The sequence below is a fragment of the Nematostella vectensis genome, chromosome 5, assembly GCF_932526225.1.
Source record: "Nematostella vectensis chromosome 5, jaNemVect1.1, whole genome shotgun sequence".
Classification (NCBI taxonomy): Eukaryota; Metazoa; Cnidaria; class Anthozoa; order Actiniaria; family Edwardsiidae; genus Nematostella; species Nematostella vectensis.
Genome location: NC_064038.1, coordinates 18035464 through 18055726, shown reverse-complemented (window position 1 = coordinate 18055726; position 20263 = coordinate 18035464). Strand labels below are relative to the sequence as shown.

Here is a 20263-nt window from a genome sequence, read left to right as displayed (position 1 = left end):
AACGGTAGTTCGTGTGTTTTTTTCCCTACAAACCAAGATATATTTGAAAATATATGTATGTATCTACATCTGTTAGTATAGTATACTTGTATGTACATATGTGTAGTACATGTGTTCCCTACATCACTGTTTTATTTGTCAATGTTTTTAACACCAGACATTTAAAGCTTGTCCACCCAGGTATAGCTTATCAACAGTTGTTGCCTTTTGTTCTCCTTTCAAGTAAGCACAGTTTCATAGTATTGTAAGAAAGAACAAGAGGTTGCACCATTATTATTCCAATGTCATCTGTAGCTTCTGAGTCATCACCCCTAGAACAGTGTTCACGGTTTCACGCCATGACGCACTGTGATTCCCAATAGGGGCTTGAAGCTAGTCTGTGCCTTCATTTAGTAATGCTAGTTGCTTGTCACACTAAAAATGCTACGCACATGCAGCAGATACTATTGTCTGCTTATTTTAATTGCCAAAATCAAAGGGCAGCAGATAGATCCGAAAAAAAAAGAAAAAGACTTTGTTAAGCCCCACGTTCCTTTTTCATCTTTGAACACTCCTTGTGAACATCAGTAAACATCGTCATAGTCGTTCAAGTAGGGTGAACCCAGTTTCGGCTAGTTTTTTAGGACCCAGTGAAACTACAGTAGCCCATAAATGAAAATCTAGCTGTTAAACTATTAACAGGTGGGATATATTGGTTACATGTTCCACCAACCTTTGGAGCCTTTGGCCATGCAACAAACCACTTTACTCATGATTCAACCATGTGCTTCTGTATACTTGCTAAGGTTTTAATATTTCCATAATATCCATCAAGTTGAGGCAGCTTAAAAAGAAAGAGTCCACAAAATAAAAAGAACTGGCCCTAATCCAAATAGCACCAATACAGTATATCTTTTGGAGAAACCTTTAACAGACCAAGAAACCTCAGTTGACATGAAAAAGCCTGATCAAGTGAGGACGTTGTTTTGCCTTTCTTGTATACAAAGAAAACAATCAAGTCATAGTTTCCCCTACTTTTTCGTTCGAATTACTTCGATTACGATTTGCATCATATGCCTTGGTAGATCAAGGTTGACATTAGATTGTTTCCAAGAGTTTTTTCGCCCATATGGATATCAATTTGTTGCTCACAAACACAGGTGATTATTTGATTATGAAATCATTTACATCATTTCTTAATATCATTCACTTTCCTAATGGGGTATCTCAAAGTTTATTGTTATGCTTGCGTTATTTATTTATTTTTACAGTATATTACCAACCCCAATCAGAGACGGGAAGACAATGTGGGGAAGCCAAAAAAAATAGAGGATCAGAGTGTCACAACACCCAGCGAAAAGTGAGCCAGAGGTTCAGGCTCAGTGCCCTCAGAACACCCGAGAGAAAAGGCGATGGGGGATTAGGCACTGCTCAAAGCTGGAGCCAGCATAATTGCATTTCAAATATTTATCATAGAATGCAGCTTATAATAATAAATATTATAATGACTAATAATAACATTCATAATCATGATAAGAGAAAGAGAATTCTTTTTATTTTATAATAAAAATCCTCTCGTAGCAAAACTAAATTACATTATGTTACTAAAGTAAAGTGTCAGTGTACTATCCTTGTAATTAGCTCTGGACAATCACTTCTATATGTAAAAAATGAAAATAAGGAATATACAGTAGCGTTAGTGTAGGGAGATATACATGTATTTCAAAAACAAGGAAAAATGATGAAATACAGAAAAAATAGGCCCGTAGGACGTGCATGTAGCTACTGAGGGCAAGTATTTGCAACTGTAATGTTATCATACATTTCTAGGTTATTTCTTATTATAATCATACTACAGTGTAACCTCTATATAACGGACCTCTATTAAGCGGACACCCTCTATTCAGCGGACACCATCCAAAGTCCCGATTTTTTTGCCACTTAAATTCAGTAAATGATACCTCCATTAAGCGGACACCTCTATTAAGCGGACGCGGACACATTTCACGGTCCTGTCTTAAACAATCTCTGTATTATTTACCTCTATTCAGCGGACACCGTGGTTACCTTTTTCGAGAATTCTTATAATAATTTCATGGAACCGGCCAAACGACATAACCATAAACGATACACTTTGCTTAGAAACTTTATTTTACAAAAAGCAAGCAAAATACGCTGAGACTTGTACAGCTCGAAGTGATGACAAAATGGTCATTAATGCTGCTTGTTTCTTGTGTTATGCAACCTCAAACCCTTCTTTCTGTAATTTATCTTGCAGCCATGTTGTTGAGAAATTTTCTCCCTTGAAAATAAACATGGCTGGAATCTCGAGGCCGTAACCGCCGCCTCTGTTGACACGCTTGCCAGTTATTATAAGTCTCGCCGTGTAAGTTGATCGCTTCAAATATCTAGATAACCAAAGGGTCATAAGTCTTGGTGTATGCCCAACAACCTCCATATCACTATCTCTTGTCTCATTTGGATGAGAATAAGGTTTGTTTTTGCGACTTCTACCCCGCCGGGATCTTTTTACGGACCACTGCTACAGCATTTGAATCTTCTTTGTTAAAAGGTTCACGTTTCAAATCGTACTCTTCGTCGATACTTGGTGTTCCGGAAGTTGAGCTCCTGAAGTAATTACATAGTCACTTACATAGTTGTAGTTAATTATTCATTGATTGTAACTGATTGTTATTTGATACTCATGGTATATAAGAACAGACATGCGTTAGATCGGGGAGTTTTTTGAAGGAGATTGTTAAGAGAGATTGCTACGGGATTGTTACCGAATATCGAAGAGATTGTGAAGAATAAAGAAGCGATAACGGAGATCTCAGATGTGTCGTTTAAATAGATACATTTCCAAAACTTGGCTCCCATATTTCTTTGTGTTCGTGATACCCTCGGATGAATGACGGTACTTGAAACTCTTCATTAGACATATTAGAGGGGATTTAAGATTACTGTACTCTGTCAAAGAAAGATACTAACGTGCTTCAACAAACGACGTGTGTTGTCTTCATGGATCGCCCCCCTCACGCTGTTCCTGGCATTGTATTTTAATAGCAACAATAATGCCGCGTGCTTTCTGAGCTGTCAAAAAGGTGTTGGCAAAATTCCCAACGCCGGATGGAATTTCATGTGAGGTCTAATTGTTATTTCTAGCCATGGCTAAGCGAAATCTAAAATGCATTGACTTAAATAGAAAAATCGAACTCAACTATGCAAAGGACAACCCTACGCATGGTGTTCGAGTTATTGCAGCTAAATATGGTATCGGGAAAACTCAGGTATCGAAAATTTTGCAGAATAAGGCAACCATTCTCGCGAGCTATGAAAACAACAATGGTCATATCAAACTTAAGAGAATCAAAACGGGAAAGTATGCCAATGTAAACGATGCTGTTTGGGATTGGTATCAAATGTGCCGTAATTTTAACATACCCATCTCTGGTACTATGATACAAGAGGAAGTGATGATCATTGCTGAAAGACTAGGTTTGAATGAATTCACAGGATCAAATGGATGGCTTGAGAAATTCAAGAGACAGCATAACATCGGTCAGAGGGCAGTGTCAGGAGAGGAAGCTGGAGTGAACCCAGAGACGGTAGAAAGCTGGAAAGAAAGGGCCAGAGAAATCACTAGAGGGTGGGATGCTAAGAACGTTTGGAATGTGGACGAAACTGGTTGCTTATGGAGAGGACTTCCAGAGAAAAGCTTGAATGAACGAGGCATGCGTTGTAGTGGCGGGAAAAAGTCAAAACAAAGGAACACTTGGGCATTCTTTGTTAATGCAGCGGGAGAGAATGAACCTCCAATAGTTATAGGTCGGTCTGAGAACCCGCGCTGTTTTAAGAATCTACAGAACAAGCAGGTATTTTGCAAACGACAAAGCATGGATAAGAACTGAAATTATGCAGGAAGTTCTGGCCAAGTTGAATCGGCGACTGAAGAGGGAAAATCGAAATATCATGCTGTTTATGGACAATGCCCCATGTCACACGCCCTCATTGAAAAATACCTATTGCAATATCAAGATAATCTTTCTTTCGAAGAATACGACCTCAAAGACCCAGCCTTTAGATTCCGGCATTATTGCAAATTGGAAGATCCACTACAAAAAGCGAATGCTTCGATTTATCTGTAGCAAAGTTTCAGCTACAATAACTGCGTCGGACATTGTGAAGTCAATCGACGTGCTCATGTCAATAGAGTGGGGTAAGCAGGCGTGGGATGAAGTACAGGAAAGCACTATCATTAAGTGCCCTAACCCTAACCCTAACCCGTTTGAGGAAGAAGACCTCGTACAGCATGAACAAATCGACACCATGTTAGCAAAGCTAGGTGCTCCGTGCACCGCACAGGAATTTTTAGATATTGATGCTAACAAGCCAACCTGTCAGCTAACTTTAGATCGAACCCGTGCAGACTGGAGAGACCAGGCCAGGGAGATTAGTATTTGATCAGGACGATATGACTCAGGAGGAAGATGAAACAAATAGTGATGACAAGGAACCCGACTTACAGATAGTAGTGACAAAGGAGACGACCCTGACATTAGCAGAAGCTGCATTGCATGGTGAACGTCTTCGTAAATTCGTCCAAGACAAAGGGCACGAGGAACTGTCTCTTCTTTTTGCTCGCGCAAATGACATTCTGTATTCTTTACAATTAGCAGGACAAAAGAAGCAAACTATGGTATAGTTTTTTTTAAATAGGGATCGCAGTCTCTAGCTTTTGACTTCATGATTTGTAACTTCGTGTACACTTCGCAATTGTTTTGTTTCAGGTGTTATACAGTACACCAAATGCTGTAGACGATCGCGTCCCAAGCAATATGAAAATTGCGCAAAAAAAGTACGGAGACTGCTAGTTATGCACTCTAAGGTAGTTAAAGTCAATAAAAACTGTGTTTACTATCGAATTTGATCGAAAAGAAGTCGACCTCCATTAAGCGGACACCTCTATATAACGGACACTTTTCACGGTCCCGAGGGTGCCCGTTATATAGAGGTTCCACTTTATAAAATGTATAGATGAACGGTATAAGACTCCAATATATTTAAAAAAAGCAAAAAAGAAAAAAAAGAAAATATTTAGTGGGTGAGGATTCAAACCCATGACTTTACGCAACCTACGGAATCAATGCAACGACCTTAACCACTTAGCCACGAAGCCAACGCTAGCAAAGTGGGATACCAAAAATAATCTTATTACTGCTTGTATTGAACTGTTCTAAAGGGCACGTCGAGCATGTTGAATTCCAGTTACTTTTCTCTTTCACAAAGATAAAATACCTGCAACAATTGATCACATTAATGTTGTGCAATATGTATTTTGCATAATAATATAAAAAAATGCAAAATCATCATTCGATTAGTAAATTTGTAATAACTTAAGTTAATATGTTTGAACCTACAGAGAACCTCAATGAAGCTTTGCAACATGACTTAATGTAAAAAGAAATTGGATACGGGTGAAAAAACTTGAGCTTAAATACCAAATGAGAGCGTGTTTACATGAGATCGTGTGTTTCGGCATGCATTGCAAACCCTTTATAATCAATAACTTGACGTAAAGTTTGAACGATCATAACTCGGAATGTGAATGGAATGCAGCCGCATCCAAGTTTATCAAACCAAGCTGCTGTAGAAGCGAATATGTAAAAATTGTTTAACAAAACCCAAAAGCTTTTAATTATTTAGATAAAAATAATAATAATGATTGTCTTCTTTATAAAGTAATTCGAGGCTGGCGCTTTGTAACGAGCATATCCCGAAATGTATCCGAGGTTAAATTTTCCCAGCAAACCCCGCGGCAAATCTTACTTTTTTTTTCTGCGTGATGACATAGTAGCTACTCGCACATGCGCAGTAGCTACAAAAAAGGATGACCTAACTTTTTTATAGATATTTATTTTCAACCCTTATAAAGAAATATAAAGAAAAACAGCAAAGATGAAAGTGCAAAGGTGATTAAAAGAGAAACATTTCAAGTGAAAATCGTGTAACCTACAGTACACACAATGGCAAAACATGCAGTAATGAAATTGCGAAACTGGCCTTTCCATGTGGCAAATATCATGGATCTGAGAGGTGGAATCACAAAATCCAAGGTGGCATCCATGACACAGTTGGTATTGAGATGACATAGGATGGTAGGCTTGATACTCCATGTAAGAAAAAGGCCTGTGTACTGTAAGGTCACAGAGTTCCCTAAAAAAATTACACTAATTTCCTTCACACAGGACTTTTGAAAACTGCTTATATCCATCGCTTTAAACGAAAACTGTCTGTCAACCACACAACAGGTACAGCAACTTGCTTAGGTTCCACTTGACTTTTGTTCATTTCTTTCCCACTCAGAAGAAAAAGCGTTTACAATAGTCAACCTTTACAGATCTAAGCAAACAAGAAACAATCCTGGAGCTCCGGAGAAGAAGACGTAGACTTTATACTTCAGTTGCATACAGTACCAGATGAAGCAAAAATCACTGTCTCAGATAACAAGGACAAGCAAGTGCCACTGCAGCAAACAACAAGGATAAACAGTTGGGCGTAACCCAAACCAAATTGGTATCCACAATTGCCATGACTAGCATGATACCCCAAGGACAAAAGAATGTAAAGCGAGTGGATGTGGCCCCAAAAGAACACTGATTTAAATAGACTTGATCATGTAAGACCAAGCAAGAGAAAGGGCATTTTTCTATGATATTTATGTTTTTTTTTTCACAGAAGTTGTGTGAATTATTTTTATTATTATTATCAATATCATTATTTCTAATATATCACAGTGATTTATAATAAATAATAAGTTGTAATTATATTGCAATTATTCTCAATTCATGAAAACGCAGGATAATTGGAATAGTGATGCTTTCTATTTTTCACATAACATTTTCAACCTTTCATCCTGTACCAGTGCGTAACAGTTCAACCACTATTTAACAAGAATAATAGAAAATAGAAAATTGTTTACAAACATGTCAGCAAGGAAATGATTATGAGCATTGGAAAAGATGATTTGTGAAGCTGGAAACAGGCAGTGGTCACAATCTATGGAGTACATATAGAACACTGGCCATTTAAGCAAAAATTGAAAATTCATTATCAAAACTACATTTCTGGAGGAATTTATGGAACAGACTGTACCTGTGAATCAGATGATGTTTTGGAGATGATCTCTATGCAGGTTGACGCGAAGGGGGCTCTTGGTGTGTGAGATTGACAGGTGGTGTGTCATGATGCAGTCTCTCAATCTGCAAAGAGTGTAAAATAGAGGCACCCCAATGTGAAATCTGTAAGTGTGCTGGGCATCATGGCTTTACATTTGCCAACAGCCTAAAAGAACTAGCCAAAACTCCAAGCTAAATCATTAAACAGTAGCATCAACAACTCCAACAAATACTTCCGTACACATCTTCGGTCGTTCGATAATAAAAACAGAAATTGATGCAGAAATTGCACTGTTAAAGGTCACAATTATTTAAAAATTTAAAAACATACGAAATTACCTGTGACCATACCATGTCTGTTGAATAAGAAAACAAGGGGCAAAATTTTCAAACTACAAACTACACTGGCTTGTGGAAACGTTACGACGCTACCTTACTAAGGAGGTCGAGCTTTCATTCCCAAACAAATTCGGGCTTTTCATTTTAAAAGCACACCCACCTTCGACTGTTCATCCATTTAGCGTCTCCCAACGGCTTATTCAAATGGCTGGGTTTAGTGAAAAACATGTTCTCGAACTTGGTCGGTGGGCTTTGTCATTCAAAGTACGCTTAAAAAGATGCCAGCCTCAATTTACTCACATCTCCTTCTTCGCTAGCTAATAAACGCGAAAAAGCTGAGTAAGCTTATTTGAAGGAACGAGAACTAAAGAACTCCATTCGCACTTCGTTCGGATGGCGCGAAAACCTCCTGAGCCCTTATGGGTAGACCAAGACCCCCTCGGGCACCATGTAGACCGCTGTACACGTATTGGTGGCGCGGATGTAGAGCTGTACTTCTGTGGAGAATATGCATGTTTTGGACAATGAAATATACATGGTTCCGTGTGGCAGGAACACTGGCTAGCAATTAAAGACTAATGCAAGGGTCATTTGGCGAAAACATGTCTGATCTTTCAGAGAGACAAAAATTACACCAGACACTGCTTTTATTTTAACTTTTCCGAAAAGTGACGAAGTCAGCACTTCCTGTTTCGTATTTCCGCGTCAAAATGGAACAAATTGTAAGTCTTGTGTTATTTGTCCAGTACTAGATATTTCGATTTTGTATTTTTTTATGCTGTATTTTTTTAGGTACAATTGCATAATCCAACTCCAATTTTGAAGGTCCTTTTTTAGAGCGAGCCCCATGTATATAAGAAAATATTCCGGATTTTAAGTTATATTCACGATATAACTTAAATGTAAGTGTGACTTATGCCTAGTGCACACTAGCGACATAACAACATAACGACATGGGCGCGCACACTATGTTTAGCCCGACATAACGACATGGACATAATGACATAAAAGAAAAAACATGTTTTTTCTCTTGTGTCTTTATGCCCATGTCGTTATGTCGAGGATAAGAGTGCGCGCGCCCATGTCGTTATGTCGTTATGCCCATGTCGTTATGTTGAGGATAAGAGTGCGCGCGCCCATGTCGTTGTCTTTATGTCGCTAGTGTGCACTAGACATTGCAGTTGATCCAAGCGATTAAGTTATTTAAATAAGTTTTATTCCGCCCTAGATAAGCTTACTTGGCTAATATTTTTACACATATTTTTACTATATTTTTAGTCATATAGTATTATATTTTTATGACTATGCGTCAACCTGTCCTGGCTTTAATCATGACTCAAGTGTAGAACGAAGCGAATATAGTGAGTACTACATTTTTATAACTACACATCAACCTGTCCTCGCATCAATCCTGGCTCATATTTTGATGTGTAAAGGGTAGACAAATATATAAATCAGAACTGTTTCTATCAGGTGTTAAATATTCGGATAAGTAACAAATGTATAATAGAGAATTAAAATAAATTAAATTGAAGGTATTATCTCAAGATTATTAACGTCTGCAGTCAGTTTTATTAAGGAGACCTTAAAAATGAAGTTGATTTAAGAAAAAATATATATATCTTCCCTGACAGGATTCGAACCTGTGACTCACACAACAGAGCTTTAGGACTTAGAGCCAACACACTATACCACTCTGCCACTGTTACTTTTTAGCAAACAAACAATTTATTAATTGATTTATGTGTTGTGGACGATTAAAACCATGGTGAACACAGAGCCAGATGGAGCCGCGGAGCCAAGTGATAGTATACCTTTATAACCAAACTAATCCACACTTACACTTAAGTTATATAACTTCTTAAGTTGAATTACATATAGTGATAAGTGCAGAACACTAATACCTTGAATATAAATATTTTATTTAATATTTAATACATGCATTTTTAAAACGGAGCCACAGAGCCAATGTCACTATATACAGCTTCAAAATTGGGGTTGGATTCTGCAGTTTAGCCTTTTTTTATTTCGACATCTGCAAGATTGTCACATGATACATATACTTAAGCACGAGGTTCTGCTATAAAAGGGAAACTCCTTCCACCCCCGGGCTCAAGAACAATCCAGTTGTCAATCAGCCATCAATGAGTCAAAATAGTAAAATAATGCTATACCAAGCTGTGTGCATTCTAAAATACGAGCTTTTCATCACAGTGCGAGAATAATTTAAGCAGATGCGTTAGATTATGGATAACGTTTTTACCCACCACACTTTCTTCCCTCCATAATGACCTTCAAAATTACGGTGCATCTTATACAGGGAATGCCATTTTCCATAGTTTGAATAAAGGAAAACAAAAGAGTGTTATAGTAACCAATAAAAACACTGGGATTTCAACAGCAAATTTGCTTTTTGCAGCATTTATTTCTGAAGTTGCTGTAGTGCATAATGCACGTTTTAAACATTTGAACATTGACTTTTTTTCTATTTTGAGCTCAAAATTCTGGGTACATCTTATATGCGGGTGCATCTATTATGAGGGTAAATACAGTAGCACAAAATTTAAAATTTTGCTCTGATACGTGAGTGGACAGCAAATCTCTTAAAACAACTGTCTTGTTACCTGTGTAAAAATAGTTTTATTACAGCCGACAGAGGCTCAGAGATAAGCAATTTTACAGGAAACTTATAATTTGTGACTGCTAGCTTATGATTATAATTGCAAATTCGAGCCTGGGGTGGTAGGAGCTTTCCCTTTTATAGAGAAACCTCCTGTTTAGTACTGTAATTTGTAAAAGGTTTTTATGCATGGCATAATGATTATCAAACTAACAATACCATCATCCAAATAAATTAATTAAATTCCTTTATTGAAATTCCATAAAGAAAATGTGAAAAATAGTTAAGGCTTAAAGACCCATATAACTTTTTATTGAAATATTCTGATGAGATTTTCACAACCCCTTCCCACTACCATCTGTAGTAAAAAAACCTATAAAAGGTTTTAGGAAATTGGAATTGTAAGCAACATAATTGTCTACTGGCCTTCATAAATCTCAAGGTTTTTATAGTTACCACAGGTCTACCACCCTGCTGCCAGGGCTGCTATAGTTACCACAGGTCTACCACCCTGCTGCCAGGGTTGCTATAGTTACCACAGGTCTACCACCCTGCTGCCAGGGTTCCTATAGTTGCCACAGGCCTACCACCCTGCTGCCAGGGTTGCTATAGTTACCACAGGCCTACCACCCTGCTGCCGGGGTTCCTATAGTTACCACAGGCCTACCACCCTGCTGCCAGGGTTCCTATAGTTACCACAGGCCTACCACCCTGCTGCCAGGGTTGATAAGGGATGGAGGGAGGCATAGTGTGCTGAGCAGGTTCCCCATTTCCAAACTTTTCATAATCAATTTACCATGTGAGCTAGTGGGTATTCATAAACAATTTACCATGTGAGCTAGTGGATATTCATAAACAATTTACCATGTGGGCTAGTGGGTATTCATAAACAATTTACCATGTGAGCTAGTGGGTATTCATAAACAATTTACCATGTGAGCTAGTGGGTATTCATAAACAATTTACCATGTGAGCTAGTGGGTATTCATAAACAATTCACCATGTGAGCTAGTGGGTATTCATAAACAATTTACCATGTGAGCTAGTGGGTATTCATATACAATTTACCATGTGAGCTAGTGGGTATTCATAAACAATTTACCATGTGAGCTAGTGGGTATTCATAAACAATTTACCATGTGAGCTAGTGGGTATTCATAAACAATTTACCATGTGAGCTAGTGGGTATTCATAAACAATTCACCATGTGAGCTAGTGGGTATTCATAAACAATTTACCATGTGAGCTAGTGGGTATTCATATACAATTTACCATGTGAGCTAGTGGGTATTCATAAACAATTTACCATGTGAGCTAGTGGGTATTCATAAACAATTCACCATGTGAGCTAGTGGGTATTCATAAACAATTTACCATGTGAGCTAGTGGGTATTCATAAACAATTTACCATGTGATCTAGTGGGTATTCATAAACAATTCACCATGTGAGCTAGTGGGTATTCATAAACAATTTACCATGTGAGCTAGTGGGTATTCATAAACAATTCACCATGTGAGCTAGTGGGTATTCATAAACAATTCACCATGTGAGCTAGTGGGTATTCATAAACAATTTACCATGTGAGCTAGTGGGTATTCATAAACAATTTACCATGTGAGCTATTGGGTATAGTGTTTGGATATCCCCTCCCCAGGGCTCTTGCTAATAATATGATTTTTATGTTTGGACACCCCTCAGTATATTCTGGGTGTGTGTCTAACACTTATCAGTTTATCAACTCATTTTATTGTCTTGCTGTTTTTAAGGTATATGTTGCCATTGGTATAGGATCCTGTATTGTGGTGCTTATCGTTCTGTGGATTCTATGCAAATGCAGGTATAAATTTATTCTTAAAAATATTGTCAGTATACTGAAATTCTTATTCACCCTGTCTGCAATATCATTCTTGTACTCATAGGTCTCTCTTTGAAAAAGCCCCAAATTACAGATGCTACCCCCCTCTCATTTTTTTTTCTGATTGAAGAATTCCCAAGTCTTAGGTATTTTGCGTATGTACGCTCTGCAATCCCCTTGGCTATGTATTTGCCTTAATTATTCTCTGACATAAAATCATTGACCAAAATATTGCCCCCTTCCAAATATTTTTACCATCATAACTCTTTGACTACATGAAGGTTTAAAACCTCTGTTTTTAGAACTGTAACCCTATTAGGAGCAGAAAGCATTCATATTATGTGAGCCAAATTTTGCTTTATTTTTATAAAGGAGAAGGTCTAGATTTGATTACACTGCCATTGATGAAGAGAAATCTCTGATCTACAAATGGGAGACTGAAAAACTCACTCAGAAAAACACCCAAAGAGGTATGGTTTTATAAACTCTGTTGACCCAGAAAAACACCCAAGTAGCATGCTAGGTGACTCTTATTCAGAGTTATTTGGAAAAGTTTTGTTTTGAATATTGGTAATCTAGTGGCAGGCCCAAAGACTGAGGTGCACTGGGGCAAGGGTGCGAAGAAATGAGAGCCTGCGGTAATACCTCTCTGCCTTCTTACACAAATTCAGTGCTGTGATTGACTGAATTAAACATAATTATGTCAAAAACGTCTGAATGTGCCAACATCTGTCACATTGACAAAGGACAGTCTGATCAGAACAACTGTGAAGGCATGTGAAACAAGCTTAAAACTAGTTGAAAGGCCCAAATGCAACCCTAATAAACAACATCTCAAATGATATCTTGTTCCCTACTACAAATTTAGTTCACTTTAGCCCCAGCACACTTCAACTTTAACATGGGTCACACAATTCCCAATAGTCCAAAACAAAACATTTCCCAAATACATTTCCCAGTACCAGTTTGCAAGAAAACTATTGTGACATGATAATACACTGAGAAGTAATGGTCTACAATTATTATTGATTCGACTTTTTTTTACAGATGCTGTTTTATTGAATTGTTACTACTATCTCAAAGACACCAAGACATACAGTGTTGTGAATCACCTGCCTGAGATAGGTAAGGTGGGGCTAGGGTGGGGCTTTATAGAGCCAGCTTGTATTTTCAGAAAGAACAACATGTTAACCTAGCAACATGTTTACCCTAGCAACATGTCTACCTGAGAAACATGTTCACCCTTACCATACACTCTCGTCTGGGGATGTAGCCTGGAACAGTATGGGGGACATAGCCTGGAGGAAAAGTATGGGTGGTGTAGCCTGGAACAGTATGGGTGGTGTAGCCTGGAACAGTATGGGTGGCGTAGCCTTGAACAGTATGGGGGTGTAGCCTGGAGGAAAAGTATGGGTGGTGTAGCCTGGAACAGTATGGGGGGTGTAGCCTGGAACAGTATGGGGGTGTAGCCTGGAACAGTATGGGGGTGTAGCCTGGAACAGTATGGGGGTGTAGCCTTGAACAGTATGGGGGTGTAGCCTGGAGGAAAAGTATGGGTGGTGTAGCCTTGAACAGTATGGGGGGTGTAGCCTGGAACAGCATGGGGGTGTATCCTGGAACAGTATGGGGGTGTGGCCTGGAACAGTATGGGGATGTAGCCTGGAACAGTATGGGTGGTTTAGCCTTGAACAGTATGGGTGGTGTAGCCTAGAACAGTATGGGGATGTAGCCTAGAACAGTATGGGGGTGTAGCCTGGAACAGTATGGGGGTGTAGCCTGGAACAGTATGGGGGTGTAGCCTGGAACAGTATGGGGGTATAGCCTAGAACAGTATGGGGGTGTAGCCTAGAACAGTATGGGGGTGTAGCCTAGAACAGTATGGGGGTGTAGCCTGGAACAATATGGGTGGTGTAGCCTGGAACAGTATGGGTTGTGTAGCCTGGAGAAACAGTATGGGGTGTAGCCTGGAACAGTATGGGTGGCGTAGCCTGGAACAGTATGGGGGGTGTGCCTGATAAACATCCTTTAAGGTGGTCGTTACAAGTGGCTTAATTAACACATCCTTCAACCCTTTCACTCCTGAGTACTTTTGAGCAAAATTTAAAAAAACAGACTGAAAACAGACCGCCCCCCTATTTCAAAACCAACACTACCAGTTAAGCTAAGCTACCGCTGACCCAAGACGGTATGCCTTGAAGTTTCCAACAATGCACTGCGGTGTCTTTTCAATCTAGCGACAGCATTGCTACAGCCTGTTGCTTACAACAGTAATGCTTGTAATTTGCTTACAAATTACAGTTTCTTCACATCTGGAGAGTGCCTTAGGACATCGTGAAGTCTATTTGGGCATAATAAATGCTGTGCTTATGGATGTTTGCACGCTGAGGTTGATTCAATGAAATAATTCCTTGTTCTGGCTTCACCAAGCAAGAAAGGAATTTTCTAGTGAATGGCCTCATACCCTCCAATGTGGACCATCTTTGCTACCCAACCTTATGCAAAAATTGTTCTCAGGCTTATTCTGTGTTCCTTGGACCTGAAAATGTTTTGTTTGGCTTTGGGGCAAAAAGACTTGAAACCTGAATAAAAAACTTGTTATGATTATGGAGGAGTTTGCCCGCCTCTCTGTGATGTTGTTTCCAAGACTCCCATGACGCAGTGCAAGCATGCAATTTTGCCTAAACATGGAGACTGGCTTCTAATTGAGGTTTTAGCATTGATTATTGTGGCTGATGGCTGTAAAATTGGACCTGGCAGAGCGTAATAAAGGTATCTATTTGCGACTTGATTTGTGTTGACGGGCGTCTGAGGATGTTATAGTAATGAAAGACTTAAGTGGCCTGATTAACACATCCTTTAAGGTGGTCGTTACAAGTGGCCTGATTAACACATCCTTTTAGGTGGTCGTTACAAGTGGCCTGATTAACACATCCTTTTAGGTGGTCGTTACAAGTGGCCTGATTAACACATCCTTTAAGGTGGTCGTTACAAGTGGCCTGATTAACACATCCTTTTAGGTGGTCGTTACAAGTGGCCTGATTAACACATCCTTTAAGGTGGTCGTTACAAGTGGCCTGATTAACACATCCTTTTAGGTGGTCGTTACAAGTGGCCTGATTAACACATCCTTTAAGGTGGTTGTTACAAGTGGCCTGATTAACACATCCTTTTAGGTGGTCGTTACAAGTGGCCTGATTAACACATCATTTAAGGTGGTTGTTACAAGTGGCCTGATTAACACATCATTTAAGGTGGTTGTTACGAGTGGCCTGATTAACACATCCTTTAAGGTGGTTGTTACGAGTGACCTAATTAACACATCCTTTTAGGTGGTCGTTACAAGTGGCCTGATTGACACATCCTTTAAGGTGGTTGTTACAAGTGGCCTGATTAACACATCCTTTTAGGTGGTCGTTACAAGTGGCCTGATTAACACATCCTTTAAGGTGGTTGTTACAAGTGGCCTGTGTTATAAGTTCAGATCCTCACGATTATGCTTTCAATTCGTGGTTTAATTCAACTAATATTTCTCAAAATCTAAATTACAACTAACTCCGAGCTTCAACGAGGAACCAGCCCCTACGGGGGGTCCCAATCAAACATCAGGGGCCACAGGGAACCCAAGGAGGGCAATATACATATTACAACATCTCCCCCCTTTCAAAACTTCAATAAATGTTCAAAAAAAAAAAAAAAAAAAAATGTTCTTAACATTGTTCAATAAGTCTTTGTGGCTTCTTCACTTCACGACCAGCTCTTGTTCTGATGGGTGAATGTGCTTCTGTTTCTCTCTGATCTTCCTGTACTTTCAATGGACTTGGCGGTTCATTGATCTGCGCTTTCCTAGCGACCAATTGAGGTTGAGGACTCATGTATGTGGGAGCCACTGGCATCTTCGGATTCATGGGTGTGTCCTTCGGGACAGAAATGATGTGCCTTCGATTTCTTCGAAATACACGTCCTTTCTCATCTTCAACTACATATGACCTTGGCAGGACTTCTGCTTTACACCATTCTTTATCTTTGTTTACACGAACTCTAACTTTGTCCCCAACTTCCAAAGGGGGAAGGTCCCGGCTGTGTTGATCATAGCTCATCTGTGAACTTGCTTGTCGATGGGCTAATGCCTTTACCACTCTGTGAGGGTCTACTGGGTGAGGTACCAACAAACGTCGATGGGTAGGTAGTGTTGAACGTGTACGCCTACTCATGAGTAGTTGGGCAGGTGAGACACCTATGTCGTCAAAAGGTGTATTTCTGTACTTTAATAAACCTTCAAATGGGTCTTTATTCTCTGCTGCTGCTTTCTTAAAGATTCGCTTTGCAGTCTGGACAGCTCTTTCCGCAGAACCATTGGACTGGGGATACTCGGGTGAGCTGGTTACATGCTGGAATCCCCAAGCTTCTGCAAACTGCTTAAACTCATGGGTAGTACTGAAAATATTGCGGGTGTTACTGTATTGTGGGCCATTGTCGCTGATCACTTTGGCTGGAATGCCAAATCTTGCAAAGATTTGCTTCAAGGTGTTGACAACACACATGGCAGTGGACTGCCGAAGTAGTTCAACTTCAAAATACTTCGAATAGAAATCAACCACAATCAAGTAGGAATGGCCAGCAAATTCAAAAAGGTCAGTTCCAACAACCTGCCACGGTAGACCTGGAAGGTCATGTGGATGTAGGGTTTCTCTCTGCTGTTGGTTGCGGAATGCATTACAAATCTGACATGAACGTACTCGGTCCTTAATATGGGCAGTCATGGAGGGCCAAAAGACATAGTCTCTTGCCAAACTCAGACTCTTACTCTCACCCATGTGTGCTCCATGTATATCTTCAAGTACTTCAGCTCTCATGGATCTTGGTACTACAATTCTATCAGATTTGAACAGCAAACCATCTTCAACACTAAGCTCTTCCTTGTAATTCCAGTATTCTCTTGCCAGTTCGTCAACCTGATCCTTGTCTTCTGGCCAACCCTCTAGGACATATTCCATTACTACTCTTGAGGTTTCATCGTTACTTGATGCATCTCTGAATTTCTTTAATGTGGAATTCTCAATTCCCAGATTTTCAATCAGATTGATTCCAATCACATCCTCTGGTTCACTTACTGGCGTAGTGTCAGTGAGTGGGGCTCTACTCAAACAATCAGAGATGATTTGTTTCTTGCCTGGGACATATCTCACATCCAAATCATACTTGGTTAGCTTCAGAAGCATTCTCTGCAATCGTGGTGGGCATTCATTTAGGGGCTTCCTAAAAATTGCCTCCAATGGTTTGTGATCAGTTTCTACAATCACTCTCCTGCCATATACATACGTGTGGAACTTGTCTGCTCCCCATAGTATAGCTAACAACTCTCTTTCAATGTTAGCATATCTCTGCTCACAAGACGACAAAGTCTTTGAACCAAAGGCAATCGGCTTACCCTCTTGGATGATGACTGCACCAAGGCCAGTGCTACTCGCATCTACATTCAGAATGGTCTGTTTGTGATTGTCAAAATAGGCCAACACTGGTGCATGGGTGATCACCGCTTTGAGCTTCTCGAATGCCTCTTGTTGAGGCTTCTCCCAGGTGAAAACTGCTACTTGCTGGGTCAGCTGGGAGATTGGGCCTTGCAGATCAGCTTTGTGTTCAATGAACTTGTCCAAGTAGTTGATTGTTCCTAAGAATCGCTGCACGCCATCTTTGTCTGATGGGGGTGGCATCTCACTAATTGCACGCACTTTCTCAGGATCTGGTTTCAAACCCTCGGATGTGAACACATGTCCGACATAGCTTACTTCTGGAACTCGAAGCTTGATCTTCTTTGGATTAAATTTCAGGCCCACCTCTCTGCTTCTTTCAAGTACTGCTATCATCTTCCTATCAACATCACTTATATCTTTTCCATGGATTAAAAAATCATCAACAATTATTTCAACTGCAACTCCAGCGAAGAGCCTGTCCATCTCTCGTTGGTATATCTCAGGAGCAGATGAAATTCCAAATGGCAGCCGTGTAAATCTATACCGTCCCCAAGGTGTGTTGAATGTCAGAAGTTTCGAGCTTTCCTCATCTACCTCCACCTGCCAGTATCCACTGCATGCATCCAGTGTGGTGAACATTGTAGCTCCAGAAAGGCGATTGGCAACTTGCTCAACAGTGACCATGGGGTAGTGTGGCCTCTTGAGGGCCTTATTCAGATCCCTGGGATCGATGCAGATACGGACACTGTCTTTAGATGGTGGGTTGGCTCTGTCCTTCTCTTTTCGTTTGTCAACAACCAACATTGAAGACACCCACGGTGTGTGCTCTTCTTCTTTAACGATAATCCCATCTTGTTCCATCTCTTGGAGTTTTTCTCTTGTCGGTTCAAGCAGGGATATGGGGATCTTCCTAGGGGGGTGGACTACTGCAGGCACTGATGGATCTATCTCTAGGTGTACCTTGTTTGGCAGTCTTCCCGGTTTGTTACTAAAACAATCTTGGTACTGGGATAGAACCGGATCTTCTACCAACAATTCTGCATTCGGCTTGTTGCCATTCCCTTGTGTGGTCTCCTCGGCCAGTCTTTCTGGTGTGTCTATCAGGTCAAGATTCATAAACTTGAGCACCTCTAAGTCTAGGCAGGCTTCACAACTCAACAGGGGTGTAAACTCTCCATGCACAACAAGGTACAGCAGATCTATTTTTCGGTTCTTGTACTGGGTTGGAAGGCGAACACATCCAACAGGATGAATTGCCTTGTCTGCGAGCCATCCTTTAAGAGGCTGATGAATCTTTCGTAGCGGTTGTGTAGTGATGGCCTTATATACATGATATGGCATCACATTGGCCTCTGCACCTGTATCAGCTTTGACTTTCACCTCTTTTTGTGCAATCTTAAGGGTAATCACGCTCTTCTTTGTGCTATTGGGGCTGGTCACAGTCCCAAGTTCTACTGATCCAAAGTATAAGTGTGGATCAACCCCACGATCACCTTGGCCCATACTCTCAACCTGGTTTTCTTGCTCTACTGTGCTGACCGGTGTTTCTTTCTTACCCTTAAGAGGACACAACTTTGCAAAGTGTCCCTCTTGTTGGCAATTTCTACATTTCTTTCTTAAGGCAGGACAAATACTTGGTTTTGTGAAACGGTGCTGAAAACCACAAAACTTACAGGTAGGATTAGGTGCTCTCTCCTTTCCTTGAACTGGGTGTACACTCAATGGCTGCTGTGAACCAGTTGGTGAAGCAAACTTGAATTTCTGCAACTCAGCAGCTTCATAGGTTCTACAGTAATCATGGGCACTTTGGAGTGTCAAATCTGGCTTTTTCAGCAACTCCCCTCTCAACTCATTCGATAGCACCCCTCCCACGATACGATCTCTGATCAGTGAATCTCTGAGGGTCCCAAACTCACATGTCAACGATAAGCGTTTCAGCTCACTCACGAAATTGTCCATCCTCTCACCTTCTTTCTGGTTTCTTTGATTAAACACAAGGCGCTCATAGATGACGTTTCTTGCTCCCTGACAGTGTTCCTTGAACTTTCTACACACATCTTCATAAGATTCATTGCTTTCTCCTTCGTTGAAAACAAAATGACTATATTCTTCAATTGCATCTGCTCCAGCACAATTGAGTAGCAAGTTCACCTTTAACTTGTCAGGTTTCTCATCCTTTCCTTTCGCCACTAGGTAAATTTCGAACTGCATAATAAATTTCCTCCAATTTTCTGAGGCTTGGGCATCCAGCACCAGTGGACCAGGAGTCCTGTGCGACTCTACTTCTGCCATAATTTCAATTCTTTTCTCGATATTCTTTACCTTGATTCTCGTTAAACTTTTACTTGACTTCTGACACCATGTTATAAGTTCAGATCCTCACGATTATGCTTTCAATTCGTGGTTTAATTCAACTAATATTTCTCAAAATCTAAATTACAACTAACTCCGAGCTTCAACGAGGAACCAGCCCCTACGGGGGGTCCCAATCAAACATCAGGGGCCACAGGGAACCCAAGGAGGGCAATATACATATTACAACAGCCTGATTAACACATCCTTTTAGGTGGTCGTTACAAGTGGCCTGATTAACACATCCTTTAAGGTGGTCGTTACGAGTGACCTAATTAACACATCATTTAAGGTGGTTGTTACAAGTGGCCTGATTAACACATCCTTTAAGGTGGTCGTTACAAGTGGCCTGATTAACACATCCTTTAAAATGGTTGTTACAAGTGGCCTGATTAACACATCCTTTAAGGTGGTCGTTACAAGTGGCTTGATTAACACACCATTTAAGGTGGTTGTTACAAGTGGCCT

At 40.2% G+C, this 20263-nt stretch overlaps 2 protein-coding genes and 1 long non-coding RNA gene across 4 annotated transcripts in view; 2 read left to right on the top strand and 1 right to left on the bottom strand.

Annotated features, from left to right (window-relative positions):
* Positions 1-3146: 3146 nt before the first annotated feature.
* On the top strand, positions 3147-3890 carry LOC125562957 (tigger transposable element-derived protein 4-like). Its single transcript, XM_048727318.1, has one exon. The coding sequence runs from the start codon at positions 3147-3149 to the stop codon at positions 3888-3890; it is 744 nt and encodes a 247-aa protein (XP_048583275.1).
* Positions 3891-4729: 839 nt separating this feature from the next.
* LOC125563186 lies at positions 4730-7980 on the bottom strand. The gene is made up of 2 exons (XR_007308199.1): positions 7657-7980; positions 4730-7241 (listed from the first exon to the last, which is right to left on the bottom strand). It is a non-coding gene; the product is annotated as an uncharacterized LOC125563186 (long non-coding RNA).
* LOC116617923 (slowpoke-binding protein) overlaps positions 7963-20263 on the top strand; it is a 55950-nt gene continuing 43649 nt past the window's right edge. The window contains exons 1-4 of one of the 2 annotated variants that reach the window (XM_032381138.2): positions 7963-8218; positions 11884-11954; positions 12348-12442; positions 13020-13097. In XM_032381138.2, coding sequence (XP_032237029.1) covers positions 8207-8218; positions 11884-11954; positions 12348-12442; positions 13020-13097 — 256 coding nt within the window. In that variant the 5' untranslated portion in view covers positions 7963-8206. Of the gene's footprint in view, positions 8219-11883; positions 11955-12344; positions 12443-13019; positions 13098-20263 lie in introns of both variants that reach the window. The other variant, XM_032381137.2, reaches the window with a different exon arrangement.